The 21,592-nt window shown below is 42.3% G+C and overlaps 1 protein-coding gene across 1 annotated transcript in view; it reads left to right on the forward strand.

Moving 5' to 3' along the window:
• Nucleotides 1-21,592, forward strand: part of DNAI4 (dynein axonemal intermediate chain 4) — a 63,783-nt gene that overhangs the window by 862 nt on the left and 41,329 nt on the right. The window contains exons 2-5 of the mRNA XM_073593782.1: nucleotides 5,350-5,515; nucleotides 8,412-8,602; nucleotides 15,321-15,430; nucleotides 19,420-19,576. Of these exons, the coding sequence (XP_073449883.1) occupies nucleotides 5,350-5,515; nucleotides 8,412-8,602; nucleotides 15,321-15,430; nucleotides 19,420-19,576 (624 nt within the window). The remainder of the gene's footprint in view (nucleotides 1-5,349; nucleotides 5,516-8,411; nucleotides 8,603-15,320; nucleotides 15,431-19,419; nucleotides 19,577-21,592) is intronic.

Below are 21,592 nucleotides of genomic sequence, written 5' to 3' on the forward strand. Positions count from 1 at the left end.
TGCAAAAGGGCTGTGTGCGGTTTTGTGCATTTCAGGAATACACACAATTTTCTGCACACTCCTGCAATGCACCGATGTCTACCGGGGGCAGGGGGGGGAATGAATTCTAATTTAAGGAGGTCCAGTCACTACAAAATTTCTTTCAGCTGAGGTCCAAATTGCTCTCTATTAACCATAAAAGTGGGCCAATCACATCCATATTTCAAAATAAAATCACATTACATAAGGTGTCCCCATCAGAGTACCCCTTTAGATCAGTTGCCCCCATCAGAATACACCTTTACATCAGGTGTCCCCATCAGAGTGCCTCTATACATCTGGGGTCCCCATCAGAGTGCCTCTATATATCTGGGGTTCCCATCAGAGTGCCTCTATATATCTGGGGTTCCCATCAGAGTGCCTCCATACATCTGGGGTCCCCATCAGAGTGCCTCCATACATCCGGGGTCCCCATCAGAGTGCCTCCATACATCTGGGGTCCCTATGGAGGGGGTTGGTACTGTTTGAAGCACCTGATTAGAGCCAGAGGCTTTAATAGGCTTCAAAATAGGGTGGGCTCGGGGCGCAGAGACTGTGCCCTGATCCCACCCAATTGTGTGACGATAGCGAATTAATTTTCGCTATTTTCACACTAACCTTCCTCCCCGCCAATCAGGAGGCAGGGCGTCAGACCTGTTTCCTGATTGGCCAAAGCGCCAGGCCACCTTATTGGATGCCTGGCGATTAGGAAGAGGAGCGGACTCACTGGAGGAGATGCACGCTGGAGCGGAGGTCGCCGTCGCTTTGGTGCACTCACTGCCCTGAGAGGAGCTGCTGCCTGGCAGTAAGTGCCAGGGGGGTCTGTCAGAGCCACGCGGGGGGGGGGGGGGGGTGGGCACAGTGGCTGCATATACTGGGCGCAAGTGGCTGCATTTGATGGGCTCAGTGACTGCGTTTGATGGGCACAAGTGGCTGCATATGATGGGCACAAGTGGCTGCATATGATGGGCACAAGTGGCTGCATATGATGGGCACAAGTGGCTGCATTTGATGGGCACAATGGCTGCATATGACAGGCACAGTGGCTGCGTTTGATGGGCACAGTGAGGCTACAATTGATGGGGGGGTTTCAGTATTTTTCAGTTTGCCCCCCAATAATTTTGAGCACCAGCCGCCACTGGTTGTCTCTCCCCCTTCCATCTTGTACTCGCAGATCACTGACTCTGCAAAGAAGGCAGCTCCTCCTTCCTCTCAGAGTGCACCAAACGGTCTGTACGGGGGTTTGCTTATATAAGGGGACTCTGATCTAATAAAGGGGGGGGTCTCTAAGGAGGGTGCTAATATAAAGGACTCTAATCTAATGGGAGTCTATAAGGATGGGTATATAAAGTGACCCTGATATAATGGGGGTCTCTATTGGGGGGTGCTGACTGCTGATTTAATAGTTGGTCAGCAACAGGAAGGAGAGGAAGGAGCAAAGACCAAAGGAAAGCTGCAAGGGGGGGGCGATCGAGGGTCCCCCTCAGCCAAGGTTGGAGGCAGATTAGTGGCAGGCAGGACTTCAAGTTCTCGCCCACAATGACCCTGAAAACAAGTGACACCTTCACCTCCTTGTGCCACTCCCCCATACCCCCCTTCCACTCTCCTTGTACAACTCCCCCATACCCCCCTTCCACTCTCCATGTATAACTCCCCCATACCCCCCTTCCACTCTCCTTGTATAACTCCCCCATACCCCCCTTCCACTCTCCTTGTATAACTCCCCCATACCCCCCTTCCACTCTCCTTGTATAACTCCCCCATACCCCCCTTCCACTCTCCTTGTGCAACTCCCCCATACCCCCCTTCCACTCCTTTGTCCAACTCCCCCATACCCCCCTTCCACTCTCCTTGTATAACTCCCCCATACCCCCCTTCCACTCTCCTTGTACAACTCCCCCATACCCCCCTTCCACTCTCCTTGTACAACTCCCCCATACCCCCCATCCACTCTCCCTGTACAGCTTCCCTATCCCTCCTGAAGCTTATCCCCCCCATCTTGTGCACCCCCTGATACCCACTCACCTTGTTCTCCTGTCCCACTTCATCTTGTGCAGTTCCTCACCCCCCCTCGACCTCATGCCCCCCACCTCGTGCAGCCCCCCTCCCCCCCAAACTTGTGTTGTACTCCCCTCATCTTGTGCAGCTTCCCCTCACTCCTTACCTTTTGCCCCCCTTGTGCATTCCACCACATTGGGGAGCTTACCCATAGTTGGTACAAGCTGACATTTTCCGGGAACATCAGTTTCCAATTCACCCGGCCCCACGCAGGGGGCATTTGGCCAGCGGTCCCTGGGACAGCGGGGTGACAGCTGAGGCGACATGGCTCACATTAGAAGAGGTCACACTGCCTACACACCACGGCGGCCTACTTTGTGCTGTTCTAGCACAGCTGGCACCGGAGGGGGGTGCTGCTTTGCTCTGCATGCAGAGAGGGAGCCGGAATTAGGGGGCGGAGCTGAGGTGGACCAGGCTAGGAAAACTCCACTGTGAGCATCAGCAAAAGCGTCATTGGTTGCTAGGACACTGGTCCTAGCAACCAATGACTTCAAAAGCAGATCATGCGGGAAGAAGTGGGGGGGTGGCAGGCGCCCCGCGGGAGAGAAGACAGAGGGACACAGAGGAACTGGATATATTTTGTGCCCGGGTTTCCAGGGGACAGAAACCCGGGCACACATTGCCAAACTCGTACTGTCCGGGTCAATCTCGTACGGGTGGCAACCCTAACAGGAAGTGAGAGGAGATCCCTCCAAAGTGAGGGAACCTCCGGTTGTCACCAGAACCAGTGTCCCCATTGGAAGATTTCCCTCTATTCCTGTTGTGGTGTCAAACCAACATTTGGGATTTTCTTTCACTCAGTCTCTATGATAACAGTAAAGAGGACAAACAGAGGGGGGGGATCTCCCTGATGGGGGCACAGACAGCGATAATAACATGATAGATGTCCCTAAAGAGCACCTGTCACCCCTTCCCTTTTCTAAACACAGCTGTTAACCCTTTCACCGCCAGAGTTGTTTCTTTTTTTTTTTTTTACACTTACATAGTAAAAGGTACATTTTAGGCCTGAAGATCAGTTCAAACCCCCAAAACATTTTTCTTTTGAAAACAGTAAGGGAGGGTTAGTTTGTTTGTTATTTTGCCATCTGTGTCCCTATTGGGGAGATTTCTCTTCACTTCCTGTCTCACAGCCACAACAGGAAATGAGAGGAAATCCCGCCAAAGTGAGGGAAATCCTGGTTGTCACCAGAACTGGTGTCCCCATTGGAAGATTTCTCCTCTATTCCTGTTCTGGAGACAACCCAAAAATAGGGTTTCTCTTTCACTCTCAAGGATAACAGTAAACAGGATAGAGAGGGGGTAGGGGGGATCTCCCTAATGGGGGCACAGGCAGCAATAAAAACTGACAGATGTCCCTAAAGAGCACCTGTCACCTCCCCTTCCCATTTCTAAACACTCCATTTAACCCTTTCACCACCAGAATCAGTTTTGCTTTAATTTTAATGTTTTTTTAATTTTTGTTCTATTTTTTACTCACATGTTAAATGCATATTTTAGGCCTGAAGATTAGTTCAAACCCCAAAAACATTCTTTTTTCTGAAAGAAGAGACCCTGGAGAATAAAAGTTCAAGTAGAACTGAAGAAAAAAACAGCTGATTGACAGCCTTAGCTCTCTTCCTGGGGGGGTGTATGTGGGGGGTGTTATGTTGGGGGGGGGGGGTGTTGTCCCTTCCCTCCAATCAGCTCTCAGCTCCCCTCACTGAGCTCTGCAGAGTGTAACTTTAGCTCTCCCCACCCCCCCTTTTTTTTTTAAACTCTCGGACAAGCTTTATAAATTCAGCACTTTGTACGGATGTAGATAAGAGAAGGCTGCAGATAGACCGCTATAACTTATTAATAGACATGTGCAGAAGGAAAAAATGTATTGAGTTTAGTTTTGATTTGTTATTTAAATAATTTTGTTTAGTTAAATTCATTTAATTGGTTTTCGGAATTCGTTTCGGTTCGTTTATTCGTTTTTTTGAATTTAATTAGAATTTTCTAAATTCGGTCGAACTGAATTCAATTTGACCAAAATTGGAAAAATTTTAATTGAATTCCAATTAGCATTCGAATTTAAATTTATTCTATTCGAATTTCAGAAGGCTGTTATATTGTTTCTAATTTGTTCTATTCCATTTTATTCTATTCGTTTCTAGTCTATTTTATTCTCTTATTTTCTATTCTATTCTGTTCTACTCAAATTTCACATTTCACATTAAAAATCTGAATTTATTCTTTTCAAACATCAAATTTCTTCTATTCGAAATTCAAATGAATTGAAATCGAAATTCTATTTTTTTTTCTTCAAAATTCTAATTTATTCTTTTCAAAATTCTAATTTAAAAAGACGGTTATATTCTTTCTAATTTGTTCTATTCTATTCTATTAATTTCTAGTCTATTTTATTCGCTTATTTTCTATTCTATTATTTTCTATACTGTTCTAATCTGTTCTACTTGAATTTTGGAATTCATTCTATTTGAATTTCAAATTTATTCTGTTCAAAATTCAAATGTATTCTTTTTAAAATTCGAATTATTCTTCCTAATTTGTTCTATTTTATTCAATTTGTTTCTATTCTATTTTATTTTCTTATTTTCTATTCTATTCTGTTCTAATTTGTTCTATTCGAAATTCTAATTTATACTATTCAAAATTCTAATTTATTCTTTTTGAATTTCGAAAGACGGTTACATTCTTTCTAATTTATTCTATTCTATTGGGTTTTTTTTATTCTATTAGAAATTCAAATTTATTCTATTTGAATTTAAAATTTATTCTGTTCGAAATTCAAATGTATTATTTCAAAATTCAAATTATTCTTTCTAATTTGTTCTGTTTTATTCTATTAGTTTCTATTCTATTTTATTCTCTTATTTTCTATTCTATTCTGTTCTAATCTGTTCTATTCGAAATACAAATTTATTCTATTTGAAATTCTAATTTATTCTTTTTGAATTTCAAAAGACGGTTATATTCTTTCAAATTTATTCTGTTCTATTGTTTTTTTCTATTCTATTCTTTTCTATTCTACTCTCTTATTTTCTATTCTTTTCAATTCTACTCTCGTATTTTCTATTCTATTCTCTTTCTTTTTTTCTATTCCATTTTATTGTATTCTTGTTTTCGAATTCGATTCAAATTGCGGCCAAATTTTGTTTCGTTATTTCGGATTTGTTTAAATTTGTTACTATTGTAATTTATCTAAATTTATACCCGACTTCACATTGGGGTGAATTTATTACTACAATTGCCGCACTTATCGTTTTTTTTTTTTTTTTTTTTTTTCAGGCCTAAAATGGCTTCACACGTGAAGAAGATCATCAGTATGTCCAGTTTCGTCACCCAGAGCCGGATGAACCGCAGCATGATGGGGAGCAGGAAAAGTCTAAGTATTCACGGTGACAGCAAAGTCATGGATAAGAACTTGGCATTCGCTGGGAAACAATCCATACCGGTCAGTAAAGAGAAACAAATGATGTTCTAATTAATGTAGTACTTGGTAATATGGAATGTGGTGAGGGGTCTGACTGAGGTGTCCTCATATGATCCAACCCAAAGAGTGTTGTCATCCTGTGGACCAGCAGGACCTCCAGATATTTATTTTCTGAAGCCGCAAGCTATGGAAAGGTCTGGCATATATCTGTATTGAAAGTTTTACTACATGATTTTTTTACATTTTGATATAGAAATACCTTCAACCAGCCGTTCTCAACCTGGGTTCTATGGGACTCTAAAGTTCCTCCAGAGGTTGCTAGGAGTTCCTGGAGGGCTGAATGACTTCCCATATCATGGTACCTGAAGAGCTCCAGGGCCAAGGCCACGTAGCAGAGCCAGTGATATTACACCAATAATTTTTTATACTGTCTGTGAAGTGGGTATTCTGATCACCAATGTAAGGAACATTCTTCTCACTGACCACCCAATTTAAGGAACATTCTTCCCACTGATCACCATGTAAGGAACATTCTTCCCACTGATCACCAATGTAAGGAACATTCTTCTCACTGATCACCAATGTAAGGAGCATTCTTCTCACTGATCACCAATGTAAGGAACATTCTTCTCACTGATCACCAATGTAAGGAACATTCTTCCCACTGACCTCCAATGTAAGGAACATTCTTCCCACTGACCTTCAATGTAAGGAACATTCTTCCCACTGACCTCCAATGTAAGGAGCATTCTTCCCACTGACCTCCAATGTAAGGAGCATTCTTCCCACTGACCACCAATGTAAGGAACATTCTTCTCACTGATCACCAATGTAAGGAACATTCTTCCCACTGACCACCCAATTTAAGGGACATTCTTCCCACTGGCCTCCAATGTAAGGAGCATTCTTCTCACTGACCACCAATGTAAGGATCATTCTTCCCACTGATCACCAATGTAAGGAGCATTCTTCCCACTGATCACCAATGTAAGGGGCATTCTTCCCACTGACCACCAATGTAAGGAGCATTCTTCCCACTGATCACCAATGTAAGGAGCATTCTTCCCACTGATCACCAATGTAAGGGGCATTCTCACTGACTCCCATTAAATTGGTTTTAGTAGGGTTTCCTGAGACCTGAAATTTAAATCTAGTAATTCTCTGGGGTAAAAAGATTGAGAAAAGCCCTAAACATTAGTCTACACAGTCCCTTTAGTGGAACTTGTTCTTCAGTCAACTGTAGTAATTAAAGTTAGCTGATAGTAAGAGAGGAGGCTTTTTCCCCTCTGTTTTTACCTGGCGATCTGACCAGTAACCCCCCTCCTCGCCTCCACTCTGGATGAAGGAGCACAGGGGGCACCTTTCGGGATAAAGATTTCACATAAATAAATAAAAGCTGATCATTGTAAGCACCCCTGTTAGTAGTAAATGGCTTGTCTCAACCTTGTAACTGATACATCCTCTGGAAAGCTTGTTTTGTTGAAAAATAACAGACTTATGCCCCGTACACACAGTCGGACTTTGTTCGGACATTCCGACAACAAAATCCTAGGATTTTTTCCGACGGATGTTGGCTCAAACTTGTCTTGCATACACACAGTCACACAAAGTTGTCGGAAAATCCGATCGTTCTGAACACGGTGACGTAAAACACGTACGTCGGGACTATAAACGGGGCAGTGGCCAATGGCTTTCATCTCTTTATTTATTCTGAGCATGCGTGGCACTTTGTCCGTCGGATTTGTGTACACACGATCGGAATTTCCGACAACAGATTTTGTTGTCGGAAAATTTTATATCCTGCTCTCAAACTTTGTGTGTCGGAAATTCTGATGGAAAATGTTCGATGGAGCCCACACACGGTCGGAATTTCCGACAACAAGGTCCTATCACACATTTTCCGTCGGAAAATCCGACCGTGTGTACGGGGCATTACTGGCCAGATCACCAGATGAAAATAAAGGAAAGAAAGCCTTAAACAGAAAACGAATGCAGCCATATCATCTAGACATGTGCAATTTGTTTAGTTCCAAATTCGTTTTAACAAATTTTGACAAATTCGTTAATTCCGAAATTTCAGAATTTTTCCAAATTTCCGACATTTCCAAATTTCCAAAATTTCCTAATTTCAAATTTCCGAATTTCAAATTTCCGAATTCCGAAAATTCGAAATTTCGGAAATTGAAACATTTCAGAAATTGGAACATTTCGAAAATTTGAATTCGGAAGTTCGGAAATTTGGAAATTCCAAATTAGGAAATTTGAAAATCCAAGAATAAGAATGAAAATCTGAAAATTCGAAAACCCGAAAATCTGAAATAATAACTAACTAATAATAACTATTAAATTATAGGTATTAGAATTTCCTTTCAAATTTGGCTATTAGTGAATTTATCTGAAATAACGATTACCGCATCTAAACGAATGGAACGTAGCAATCTAATAATAATAAATAACAATAATAATAATAAAACCTTTTAATTATTATTATTTATTATTGATTTGTTCCCATTTGTTTAGATGCGGCATTCGTTATTTCGTATAATTTGCAACTTCAGATAAATTTTACTGATTTTCTTTCTTTTTTTTCAGATTTTCGGATTTTTGAATTTCCGAAAATTCAAAAATTTGGAAATCTGAAATTTGGAAACTTGAAATCCGAAAATCCAAAAATTAGAAATTCGGAAGTTCGGAGATTTGAAAATCCTAATTTCCGAATTCTGAATTTTCAAATTTCCGAATTTCTGAAAAAAGCAAAAAAACGAATTAAAGGAGAACGAACAAATTCTTTGTCAGCGCACATGTCTAAAATCATCTAAGAATCGATAAGCTGCAGTATAATAAATGTTGTTTTTTGGGTTTAATATGGCTTTAAGGGCGAGGCTAAAACTTCTTTGGTTTTATTTGACTTTCTCAGGTTTTTGATGAGGAAGGCAATGATGTCACTCCTCGGTCACTATACCAAGCAGAGCCTGGCACCACTGCAACCAAGCAAAGCAAACTGTTTACCACGCCAGATGCTTCTGGTGTAACCGCATCAGATATCTTCTCCACCATGTCCCTCCAGCAGACGGGATTTATCTCCAGTTTCGTCGGACCGTTTTCAAGGTGCTTTAAATTTTTTTCTTATAGCATTTGTAAAAAAGTAAAGCAGCTGTATAACTAAAAAAAAAAAAAAATTATAAAAGGCTGCCTTGTTCAGGGGTTGTACAATATCGTATTTACCCACATGGGGGTGCACAGGTGTTCCCTGTATCTCATACAGGAAGTCCCATCAGCATCTATTGGGATGCAGCCACTGCACAGACACAGCCGCTGTGTTCCAGTATGATATCCGTGTGGGTGCGGGTGCTGGCGCCGGTCCCCCAACTCACACTGTCTGCTTTCGGGAACCCACACGGATGTTATGTTGGGACACAGCGGCTGTGTCTGTGCAGCGACTGCGTCTCAATAGACACTGATGGGACTTCCTGCATGGGAATGCACCGAACATCTCTGTGCTGCTCAATGCAATGTAGGCAGATCATTGGTGGTGGTTGGGGGTTGCAGGGTGCACTCTGCCTCAGTACTCTTCTCAATACCCCATTTTTTATTTTTTTTTTGACCTGTGATGGACCACCTGGCACCCAACTTGGGTACCTCCATCAAGATACGGCTTCCTCCACTCTGGAACCATGAACCAGGTATTATAGCTGGGAATTGCATCCAAGAACTAGACAACACTAGCTTAGGTGCAAACTGGAACTGACTTTACTGTAAATTCACACAGAATGTATACAGTGCCTTGAAAAAGTATTCATACCACTGGAAATTTTCCACATTTTGTCATGTTATAACCAAAAATGTAAGTGTATTTTATTGGGATTTTACGTGATAGACCAACACAAAGTGGCACATAATTGTGAAGTGGAAGGAAAATGATAAATGTTTTTTTAAGATTTTTTTACAAATAAATATGTGAAAAGTGTGGGGTACATTTGTATGGCGCCCCCCGGAGTCAATACTTTGTAGAACCGCCTTTCACTGCAATTACAGCTGCAAGTCTTTTTGGGGATGTCTCTACCAGCTTTACACATCTAGAGAGGGACATTTTTGCTCATTCTTCTTTGTAAAATATCTCAAGTTCTCTCAGATTGGATGGAGAGCGTCTGTGAACAGCAATTTTCAAGTCTTGCCACAGAGTCTCAATTGGATTTAGGTCTGGACTTTGGGCCATTCTAACACATGAATATGCTTTGATCTAAACCATTCCATTGTAGCTCTGGCTGTATGTTTAGGGTCGTTGTCCTGCTGGAAGGTGAACCTCTGCCCCAGTCTCAAGTCTTTTCCAGGCTCAAATAGGGTTTCTTCTAAGATTGTCCTGTATTTGGCTTCATTCATCTTTCCATCAACGCTGACCAGCTTCCCTGTCCCTGCTGAAGAAAAGCATCCCCACAACATGATGCTGCCACCACCATGTTTCACGGTGGGGATGGTGTGTTCAGGGTGATGTGCAGTGTTAGTTTTCACACATAGCGTTTTGCTTTTAGGCCAAAAAGTTCAATTTTGGTCTCATCTGACCAGAGCACCTTCTTCCACATGTTTGCTGTGTCCCCCACATGGCTTCTCGCAAACTGCAAATGGGACTTCTTATGGCTTTCTTTCCACAATGTCTTTCTTCTTGCCACTCTTCCATAAAGGGCAGATTTGTGGAGAGCACGACTAATAGTTGTCCTGTGGACAGATTCTCCCACCTGAGCTGTGGATCTCTGCAACTCCTCCAGAGTTACCATGGGCCTCTTGGCTGCTTCTCTGATGAATGTTCTCCTTGCCCGGCCGGTCAGTTTAGGTGGACGGCCATGTCTTGGTAGGTTTGTAGTTGTGCCATACTCTTTCCATTTTCGGATGATGGATTGAACAGAGCTCCGTGGGATGTTCAAAGCTTGGAATATTTTTTTATAACCTAACCCTGCTTTAAACATCTCCACAACTTTATCCCTGACCTGTCTGATGTGTTCCTTGGCCTTCATGATGCTGTATGTTCACTAAGGTTCTCTAACAAACCTACTGAAGGCTTCACAGAACAGCTGTATTCATACTGATAGGTGGGCTCTATTTACTAATTAGGTGACTTCTGAAGGCAATTGGTTCCACTAGATTTTAGTTAGGGGTATCAGAGTAAAGGGGGCTGAATACAAATGCACACCACACTTTTCAGATATTTATTTGTAAAAAAAATTGTAAAAAAATGTATCGTTTTCCTTCCACTTCACAATTATGTGCCACTTTGTGTTGGTCTATCACATAAAATCCCAATAAAATACATTTACGTTTTTGGTTGTAAAATGACAAAATGTGGAACATTTCAAGGGGTATGAATACTTTTTCAAGCCAGTGTACCACACAAGATCTGGTAAGAGCTTGATCACATTATCCTAAACAATGCAAACTGTAAAAAGTAATATGATTAGTACATCTAAGGAACAGCCAACATAAACAATAATCTAATTAAACAGTAAGCTAATTAACAACTAGGCACCTAGACAAGCCATTGCCCAGACAGTTCAACACCAGTACTCAAGAAGACCCAGGGCTGTCCAAATTTCATTAACCAACTTTCACTTGTGTTATCTGTCTACTAGACAAGTCATAATAAGATAAGACTTTTGCTCCCACTGACGCCAACGATGGGGCACTATTGTTCCCACTGACACGAGCGATGGAGCACTATTCCTCCTACTGACACCAATGATGGGGCACTATTCCTCCTACTGACACCAATGATGGGGCACTATTCCTCCTACTGACACCAATGATGGGGCACTATTCCTCCTACTGACACCAATGATGGAGCACTATTCCTCCTACTGACACCAATGATGGGGCACTATTCCTCCTACTGACACCAATGATGGGGCACTATTCCTCCTACTGACACCAACGATGGGGCACTATTCCTCCTACTAACACCAATGATGGGGCACTGTTCCTCCCACTGATACCAATGATGGGGCACTATTCCTCCCACTGACACCAATGATGGAGCACTATTCCTCCTACTGACACCAATGATGGGGCACTATTCCTCCTACTGACACCAATGATGGGGCACTATTCCTCCTACTGACACCAACGATGGGGCACTATTCCTCCTACTAACACCAATGATGGGGCACTGTTCCTCCCACTGATACCAATGATGGGGCACTATTCCTCCCACTGACACCAATGATGGGGGACTATTCCTCCTACTGACACCAATGATGGGCCACTGTTCCTCCCACTGATACCAATGATAGGGCACTCTTCCTCCCATTGTCACCAATAATGAGGCACTTTTCCTTCCACTGACACCAATGATGGGGCACTATTCCTCCCCCAAATATCAAAGATTGGGTATTGTTTACTACCACTGACACCAGGAAATTTTTTTACTACTCCTGGTCACAGTCTGACCCCCCTAAAGTTTACAGAACAGTAAGAGGGAGTTACTGCATTGGCCCGCCTTATTATGTACAAGACAAAATCAAGTAAGAATTGGCAGCTAAGTTTGCTAAACCCTTATTACAGCCTTTGTAATTAGCCAGGAGAAGAACGTTTTTCTTTCTCTACAAAAGTTTATCTATATAGATGAGCATATGGTGCCTGTACCAGGGAAAAATTTCCAAAGCAGAGAACAGACGCTGCACAAATATACACACTTAAACCTTATTAAAGAAGGATATAAATATATTAGCCATTTTTTTTTTAATGCAGAACTCCAGGCAGATAAAATATGCAGACATTAATGCAGCTCTGTATTTTTTCATACATCCCTAAATGTGTGTCCCCTTTTTTTATAAATATGAGCAGTGTAAGGACTTGAATTTGCAGTCCCTGTACAGCAGAGCTCAGACCAAGGGTCGCAGAAGCAGTGCAAGGAACCAGTCAGTTTTTGCAGCAAGTGCAAAGCTCATCGATCTATTGTTTCTCCTATCATTGTCCAATCACAGGGTGGGAGAGGGATTATACCTGTAAGTGGTACTGAATTGCAACAGAGAAAAATCAAGTCTTCTCCCCTGCTAGACAGGGCTGTACTATGTGGCAGAGCTGTGTAAATCTCTGAACTGGATGGACAGAAAAACAAATCCTTTGATGAGTAAAACAGCTCCCTTGTATGTACTTAACACCTTCCCGCCCAGCCTATAGCAGAATGACAGCCGGGGGGGGTGGCTTTACCATCCTGACTGGACGTTATATGATGTCCTTCACGTTGCGCCACTTATGCATGCCCCCGGGGGAGCGCGCAACGATTGGTGGTGCGCTGTGTCCCTCAGGCACAGCGCACCACCGATCAGGGTAAAGAGCCAATGATGTAGGCTCTTTACCATGTGATCAGCTGTGTCCAATCACAGCTGATCACATGTAAACAACTGCCAGTTATCAGCATTTCCTTTCCTTAGCGCTGTCAGTGTCTGAGGAAAGGAAAGCTGATAGCCGGCTTTCCGTTTACAGGGGACATTTACACTGATTATCAGTTCTGCCCCATCAGTGCAGCATATCAGTGCCGCCTATCAGTGCAGCCTCATCATTGACCATCAGTGCAGCTTATCAGTGCCACATAATCAGTGCAGCCTAATCAGTGCCCATCAATGCAGCCTCATCAGTGCCCAGGGTGGATAAAAATCGATGATGCCAGTTATCAGCATTTCCTTTCCTTAGCGCTGTCAGTGTCTGAGAAAAGGAACGCTGATTATCAGTGCAGCCCTATCAGTGCAGCATATCAGTGTCCATCGCTGCAACATATCAGTGCCGCCTATCAGTGCCCATGAGTGCAGCTTATCAGTGCCACATCATCAGTGCCCATCAGTGCAGCCTCATCAGTGGCCAGGGTGGATAAAAATCGATGATTAAAAAAAAAAATCTGATTTTTTTTTTTTTAATTTAAATTGGATTTTTTTTTTTTTTTTAATCAAATTTATTTTAATCAAATGCTTTTGGAGAAAAATCTATCTATAGATAGTTTTCTATTTAAGATACATTAATGATTTTGTTTATTCAGCATGAAATGGAGCTTAGTTATGTAGCAATATTTACATTTTTGGTAAACTCATTCAATGAATCCAAGCTCTGCAAGCTGAGATAACATGCGCTGCATGCCCCTACAGATTGGAGATATGTTGCAGTGAGATCCTTTGGCCCAATATACTTTCTACAAGTATTTACTGGGCCTTATGCAAACTATCCTGGCTTAGGACACTGTGGCTGATATCCATGCGTGGCTCTGGCAGGCCACTTATTCTTCACCTTCTGAGGCATTTCTGTTGTTTGGTAGAATGCTTACATTTGGGATTTAAACTACAGATTTGGAAGCTTCAAGCCCTTTTTAGTCCCTGAAGAAGATCTACACTGTGTGTGTTTTTGAAACGCGTTGGGACTTTCTGTCAGTTGACGGCTTGGGCTGGCTGTATATTTCTCCCCAACTTTATGTGTTTGTTTTTACTGCCTTGAAATTTTGTCATTTATGTCTTGTGTCTTATACATCAATAAATTTGTAATCATTTTTTACGAATATTGTTTGTGGTCCATTTAAAATCCCAATTTGAGGAAATCTATTGTTTCCTGAGATAAAGTTCAAGAATATTCCTTTATCCCATTGTTTCGCAAATCTATGTACACTACAAACTGTATGATTGAATCAGTTCTGATATCGCTGCTTTACTATCCCAGCAGCTTATTATTCTAAATAGGAAACCTTCATTTTGTTTGCAAATATTACTGATTCTAACTACCAGCAAGAATGAGTCCTTACATTTAAAGAGCACCTGTCATTTCAGATCTATCATGGCAGCGCCTGTTAGCGGGCATCCACTCACCTGCTGCCGCTACGTCCCTCACCTTGTTGTGTCACCGCCGCATCACCATCCGTCCCATTAAAGTGAATGGGACTGTCGGTGAGTCAACAGTGGGTCAGAGGAGGAACTATTGCGGGACAGAGATGACAGTTGCTCTTTAAAAATTATAATTTAAATCAAACCTTTTTACTAGTGATTTAAATCAAATCCACCCTGTCAATGCCCATCAGTGCAGCCTCATCAGTCCAGCCTCATCAGTGCCCATCAGTGCAGCCTCATCAGTGCCAATCAGTGCCAATCAGTGCAGTCTCATCAGTCCAGTCTCATCAGTGCCAATCAGTGCAGCCTCATCAGTCCAGCCTCATCAGTGCCAATCAGTGAAGTCTCATCAGTGCCCATCAGTGCAGCCTCATCAGTGCCAATCAGTGTAGCCTCATCAGTTCAGCCTCATCAGTGCCCATCAGTGCAGCCTCATCAGTGCCAATCAGTGCAGCCTCATCAGTGCAGCCTCATTAGTGCAGCCTCATCAGTGCCCATCAGTGCAGCCTCATCAGTGCCAATCAGTGCAGTCTCATCAGTGCAGCTTCATCAGTGCCAATCAGTGCAGTCTCATCAGCACACATCAGTAAAGAAGAAACATTACTTATTTGCAAAATTGTGCAACAGAAACAAAGAAAATGTGTTTTGTTTTTTTTCAAAATTTTCTGTATTTTTTTCGTTTGTTTAGCAAAAAATAAAAAACTCAGTGGTGTTTAAATACCGCCAAAAGAAAGCTCTATCTGTCTCAAAAGAACGTTAAAAATGTTATATGGGTACAGTGTTGCATGACCGCGCAATTGTCAAAGTACAACAGCACGGAAAGCTAAAAATTGGCTTGGGCAGGAAGGGGGTGAAAGTGCCCGGTATTGAAGTGGTTAATCTGTGCATTTTCCTGGAGTTCAGCTTTCATGCTTATAGTGGGTTATATTGTATATAAATGAAATAAAAAAACATATTCGGTCACTTTTAAACAGGTCGACTTTTGGGGGCAGCGGTATGTCTATGACCAGTCAGGATCCGGAATCATTATCGGAATATGCAGAAGAACAACCACTGGGACGGGACCGGGGACCCAGCTTGACTGGTAAAGCCACCCTTAATGGTTTTCACTTACAGCTTATATGATATTTTCAATTATTTATGTTGCATGATATTTGCACAACTGCTACTCAAACTTACATTTTCTCAGTTTAAAAATACGCTAAAATTAAAGCGGTATTAAACCCCAAACCCAAAATGTAAGCTTACCAATCATTATATGTGGTGGCTGCATTAGTTTTCTTTTTTTTTAGGCCTTTTCCCTTCTGTTTTCATCTGGTGATCTGGCCAGTAACACACCTCCTGTATTAGAGTGCCCCCACTCTGGATGAAGGAGCACAGGGAACACCTTAGACAACAGCATTGTCAGTGTGGGGGAAGAATTAGATGGGCTAGCAGATTTAAATACACTAATAAATTGAAGCCAAACTCCAGCTAAGACTTTATAAGCAGTTACAACAAATCTTTTTTTTCCTTTTGGGATAAAGGTTTTACATAATTAAACAAAAGGTGATCATTGTAAGCACCCCTGTCCGTGGTAAATGGTTTGTCTCAACTTTCTAACTGCTACATCTGTAGGAGAGGTTTTTTTTTGTTGAAAAACAACAGTCTTACTGGCTAGATCACAGGTGAAAATAAAGAAAGCCTAAAAAAAAGAAAACGAATGCAGCCATCGCATCTAAGGCCCCATGCACAGTTGACATTATAAAAACGTCCGCAGCGTTATCTGTAGAAAGCTGTAGTTTTGCAGATTTTTTGCAGTAGCGTTTTTTAGCGTTTTTAAGAGGTTTTTTTAGCTGTAGCGTTTTTAGCTTTTTGTAAGCAAAACTATAATCCCACAAAAGCTTATGGCTCATAAACACTGATAAATGCCGAATAACCAAGTTTTTCAGCGTTTTTAAGCTTTTAGCAGAGTTAGGCTCCATGCACATTGGACGTTAAAATAATGTTATAAAAACGCCAGTAGCTTTGCAGTGAGTCTTTCAATGTTTTTTAACGTTTTTGCAATAGCGTTTATTAGCATTTTTCCGCGTTAGAGTTTTTTAGCTTTTTTTTTGTTGAAATTTTTTTTTTCAATGGATCAAAAACGTTAAAAAACGCTGGTGAGCCACGTTTTTCAGCGTTTATCAACGTTTAGCAGCGTTTATGAGCGTTTGGCGTTTTTTGTGGTCAGAAAAACGACTCCTGAACGCGATTTTATGGCGTTCAGAAAACAGCCCCTAAACTCCACTGCTGATAAACATCCTAAAACGTCCATGTGTGCATGGACACATAGGATAACATAGAGGGGAGTTTATAGACTGTTAAAAGAAAATGGCCAAACTCCCAAAAATGGCCTTTTATGAGCTTCAGTGTGCATGGAGCCTTATGCCGCGTACACACGAGCGGACTTTACGGCAGACTTTGCCCGGCGGACGGGATTTCGTCGGACAATTTGATCATGTGTGGGCACCAGCGGACTTTGTTTTCTCAAAAGTTGGACGGACTGAGATTTGAAACATGTTTTAAAATAATCCGTCTAAATCGAGTCCAGTCGAAAAGTCCGCTCGTCTGTATGCTAGTTCGACGGACAAAAAGCCACGCTAGGGCAGCTATTGGCTACTGGCTATGAACTTCCTTGTTTTAGTCCGGTGTACGTCATCACTTACGAATTCGACGGACTTTGGTGGATTGTGTTTAGGCAAGTCTGTTCATTCAGAAAGTCCGTCGTAAAGTCCGTCGAAAAGTCCACCGGGCAAAGTCTGCCGTAAAGTCCGCTTGTGTGTACGCGGCATTATGCTGTGTACACGACCGGACTTTCGACTGACTGAATCATGTCAGACTTTTCAACTGACTTTTCGACGGACTTCCGTCAAATCAGACTTGTCTACACACCAAAGTCCGCGGATTCGATCGTGATGACGTACGACCGGACTAGAATAAGGAAGTTCATAGCCTGTAGCCAATAGCTGCCCTAGTGTCGGTTTTCGTCCGTCGGATTAGCATACAGACGAACTGATTATATTTGAAATATGTTCTAAATCTAAAGTCCATCACATTTTCGACAGAAAAGGTCCGCTGTAGGTCCGATGAAGCCCACACATGGTCGAATTGTCCGACAGATTCGTTCCGTCGGACAAGTTTGGTCGAAAAGTCCGCCTGTGTGTACACGGCATTAGAGCGTATTTACAGCTGAAAAACTCCTTTAAAACCCACTAGTTCTGAGTTTTTTCAAGCCAGAAAACGCCCCTGCCAAAAAACGCTGATAACAGCCTATGTGTGCATGGACACATAGGGGTTGATTTACTAAAGGCAAATAGGCTGTGCACTTTGCAAAGTGCAGTTGCTCTCTGCGAGTGCAGTTGCTCCAGAGCTTGGTAAATTAGGTAAGGCTCCACTTTTGAAAGAGTACCCAATCATGACCAAGGAAAATTAAAAAAATGCATTAATGCTTGCACATGATCAGGGGCGGACTGACCATTGAGCCACTCGGGCACTGCCCGAAGGCCCTGGACCACTAGGGGGCCCCATCAGGGTTGCCAGCCTCAGTAAAACCAGGGATAGTATCTATAAATCTGTGTTTTTTTTACATCTGTCTGTGTATACTGTGTGTACATGTATGTGTATACTGTGTGATTGTATACTGTGTGTGTGTATACTGTGTGGCCCCATAATCTCTGACTGCCTGAGGGCCCCATAATATCCTATTGCCCGGGGGCCCCATGAGTTATCAGTCCGCCCCTGCACATGATTGGACGATGGCAGTCAGCAGAGTTTCTGCTCATTTACAAAGCTCTGGAGCAACTGCACTTGCAGAGGGCAATTGCATTTTGCAAGGTGCACAGTCTTTTTCCCTTTAGTAAATCAACCCCATAGGATAACATGCTGGAGAGTTTCCTGGCTGCAGAAAAAAACACCCAAGGCCAAAAACAGCCGCTGTAAAAATGTCCAGTGTGCATGAGGCCTAAGACCCCATTCACACAGGGGCAACACGACTTGCAGGTCGCCTCAGCGAGGCGACCTCGGGCGACTTGCAAAACGACTTCTGCATAGAAGTCTATGCAAGTTGCCCCAAGTCGCCCCCGAAGTCGTACAGGAACCTTTTTCTAAGTCGGAGCGACTTGCGTCGCTCCCCTTAGAACGGCTCCATAGTACAGAACGGGAGGCGACTAGGTCGCCTGACAAGTCGTCCCTGTGTGAATGGGGTCTTAGAGTTGGTAAGCTGAAATATAATAAAGGTTTGCTTATGTCTTTAATACACACACATGCACACAAATGCAACAAAATCCCTGTTTTTCGTGTAAACTATAAAAGATAAGATTATTTGAAGTAAATACAATGGAAACAATTTTCAGCTTAACCCTAATGGTCTGAGGAGCAGACCTAAGGCCTAGGCTGAAGGCCTGAAGCAGCTGTGTGGCAAGAGCGTAAGCCAGGAGGCTGAAGTATTTTGAGTGTGCAAGATACAGTAATGGTGGAACCCCCCAGGCGTAGGCTACTGATGTCTTTTTTTTGTGGACTTTTACAATCTTCTACATAAAAGTGGGCTACCATGCCCTTAAAAGTACAGTTTTGGACTGGCGCATTAAAAACCGACCTACCGCTTGAATCTGATCACCCCAATCCTAATTAATATATATATATATATATATATATATATATATATATATATATATATATATATATATATATGATTTTATTTTTTACCTCACAAGAGGACTGCTAATCCCCCTGGGGGACAGTATTTGCGGTTATGGAAACATCAGGGGTCTATTAGACCCCTATTGCTAACAGATATGATTATAATACACAGCAGCCAATTACATTCTTTCTTTGCAGTATAGGAGAATGAAGGGGAGAACTTGAATGGTGGGAATCAGCACAGATCTCATTATTTCCTTAGACATGTACATAAATGAGCTCCTGTTGTAAAGCATGAAATTAATTCTGAACTTTTTAGCTCATCTGAAGATTTCTGGAAGGAGAGATATCAATGTTTTGAAGGACAACTGGGGCATAGCAGAAATAAAACCCAGAATTGTATTTATTTCACAGCTTCTTACACGAGGAAGGAAGAGATCAGAGAACAGCCAAAGGAGGAAGATTTGGATAAGATGGTCAATGTGCACCTAACGGAGACCGAGACAATATGGCTGCTAGACATGCCTGTGGCTGTGATCGCCGCTGATTCTGAGGAAGCTGAGATAGTCAAGTATAAAAATATAAAATACACTTCTAAGATTTATTACAGGCATTTATACAGGGTTGACAATTTATACATTGCTTTACATTAGGGATGAGCCAGATGTTCGAGATTTATGGATTTTGGGGGGACCCCCACGCAATTTTTTTAAAAACATTTTGGTTCAGGGTTCCCCTTAATATTCATACCAGACCCAAAGGGCCTGGTAATGGACTGGGGGGGGGGGGGGACCCATGCTGTTTTTTTCAATGAGTTTTATCTATATTGCCGGGGTCCGACAATACACTACAGCCGCAAGCAGTTTTAAATGACTTTTTTACTTTAGAAATGTTGTTTTGCTGTGGTACTGTTCTAAACTCGGGAAAACTGCGCCACTTTACAGGCATACTATAGACATCCCCCTGGGCACGATATTTAAAGGAATATTTCATTTTTATTGTTTCACTTTAAGCATTATTAAAACCACTGCCCCTGAAAAAACTTGTTTTTTAAAACTTTTTTTTGCATTGATATATGTCCTCTGGGGCAGGACACTTTTTATGACAATAACTTGCATATAAGCCATTAAAATGAGCACTTTTGATTTTTCATGTTCGTGTCCCATAGACTTTAACGGCATTCGCATGTTTGTCCGAATTTTTTGCCTGTTCGCAAGTTGGGTGCGAACCAAACCGGGGGAGGGGGGGGGGTGTTCGGATCATCCTTACTTTACATACTGTACATTCAAATCAGTCCCTGCCCTCAAGGAACTTACAGGTCTCTATCTCTCATGCATACACATACTAGGGCCAATTTAGACAGGAGCCAAGTAACCTATTGTTGAACCAATTGACCAGCATGTCTTTGGAGTGTGGGAGGAAATCGGAGTACACGGAGGAAATCCACACAAGAGCAGGGAGAACATGCAAACTATAATATAGGAAACTAAACTCTCTCAATCAGCATGAACTATTTTTAATCCTTATGCTGCTAGCATTAATAAATACATAAGAAGGTGTATTATATTTAGTTTCATTTTTTTTTTTGCTTCAGTTGCTTCCTGGTTTCTGGCCTTGGCCAAAATGATGTCATACATTTCAGAAGTCTTCATGGGCATTTTTTTTTCTTTTATCTGGAAGAGGGGCTTTCTCAGCTATGTACACCCTCCTGCCTGCATGCCTGCTTGAGCTAAGGGCAGATGGATTCCAGCAAGAATCTGAAGCTACATGAATCATCTTCCCTTACTCAAGAGGGCTGTGGCTAGAAATGCTAGGGCCGGGGGGGGACATGGATGGATGGACAAGTTTACTTTGAATTTTAAAAATGAATTATCCGCTTGCAGACCGCCTACTGCAGATTTACTGCGGCAGAGCAGCCATGCTGCACTGGATCACATACATGTACGTACACCACCGCCACTGGAATTTTTTTTCTTATCAAAAACAAGTAGCTAAATACATTTTGTCCTAAATTTAGAAAGAAGGTTGATTTTTTAATTTTTTTTTATTGGGATATGTTTTATAGCAGAAAGTAAAAAATATAGATTTAATTTACTGTCTTTTTTCATTTATATAGCGAAAAATAAAAAACCCGGTGATGGTCAAATAACACCAAAAAAGAAAGCTCTATTTGTGTAAATAAATTATATGCATTTCTTTTGTGTACAGTGCTGCATGACCGTGCAATTACCAGTTAGACCCCTTTCACACTGTAGCGCGGCCGCGTGAGCGGTAAAGCGCCGCTAGTTTTAGCGGAGCTAGCGGGGTGCTTTTAACCCCTGCTAGCGGCCGAATAAATGGGTTAAAAGCGCTAGTGTTGCGGTGCTGCCGAAGCGTTTTGCAGGTGCTTCGGGAGCACTGCGTATACACTTCAATAGGTAGGGCGCTCCCAAACCGCCCCAAAGATGCTGCTTGCAGGACTTTTTCTAACGTCCCGCAAGCGAACCGCTCCAGTGTGAAAGCACTCGGGCTTTCACACTGGGAAGGCATGGGAGGCGTTTTTCAAATGCTATTTTTAGCGCTAAAACGCCAGAAAAACACCTTCAGT

The sequence above is a fragment of the Aquarana catesbeiana genome, linkage group LG07, assembly GCF_042186555.1.
Source record: "Aquarana catesbeiana isolate 2022-GZ linkage group LG07, ASM4218655v1, whole genome shotgun sequence".
In the NCBI taxonomy this organism is placed as follows: domain Eukaryota; kingdom Metazoa; phylum Chordata; class Amphibia; order Anura; family Ranidae; genus Aquarana; species Aquarana catesbeiana.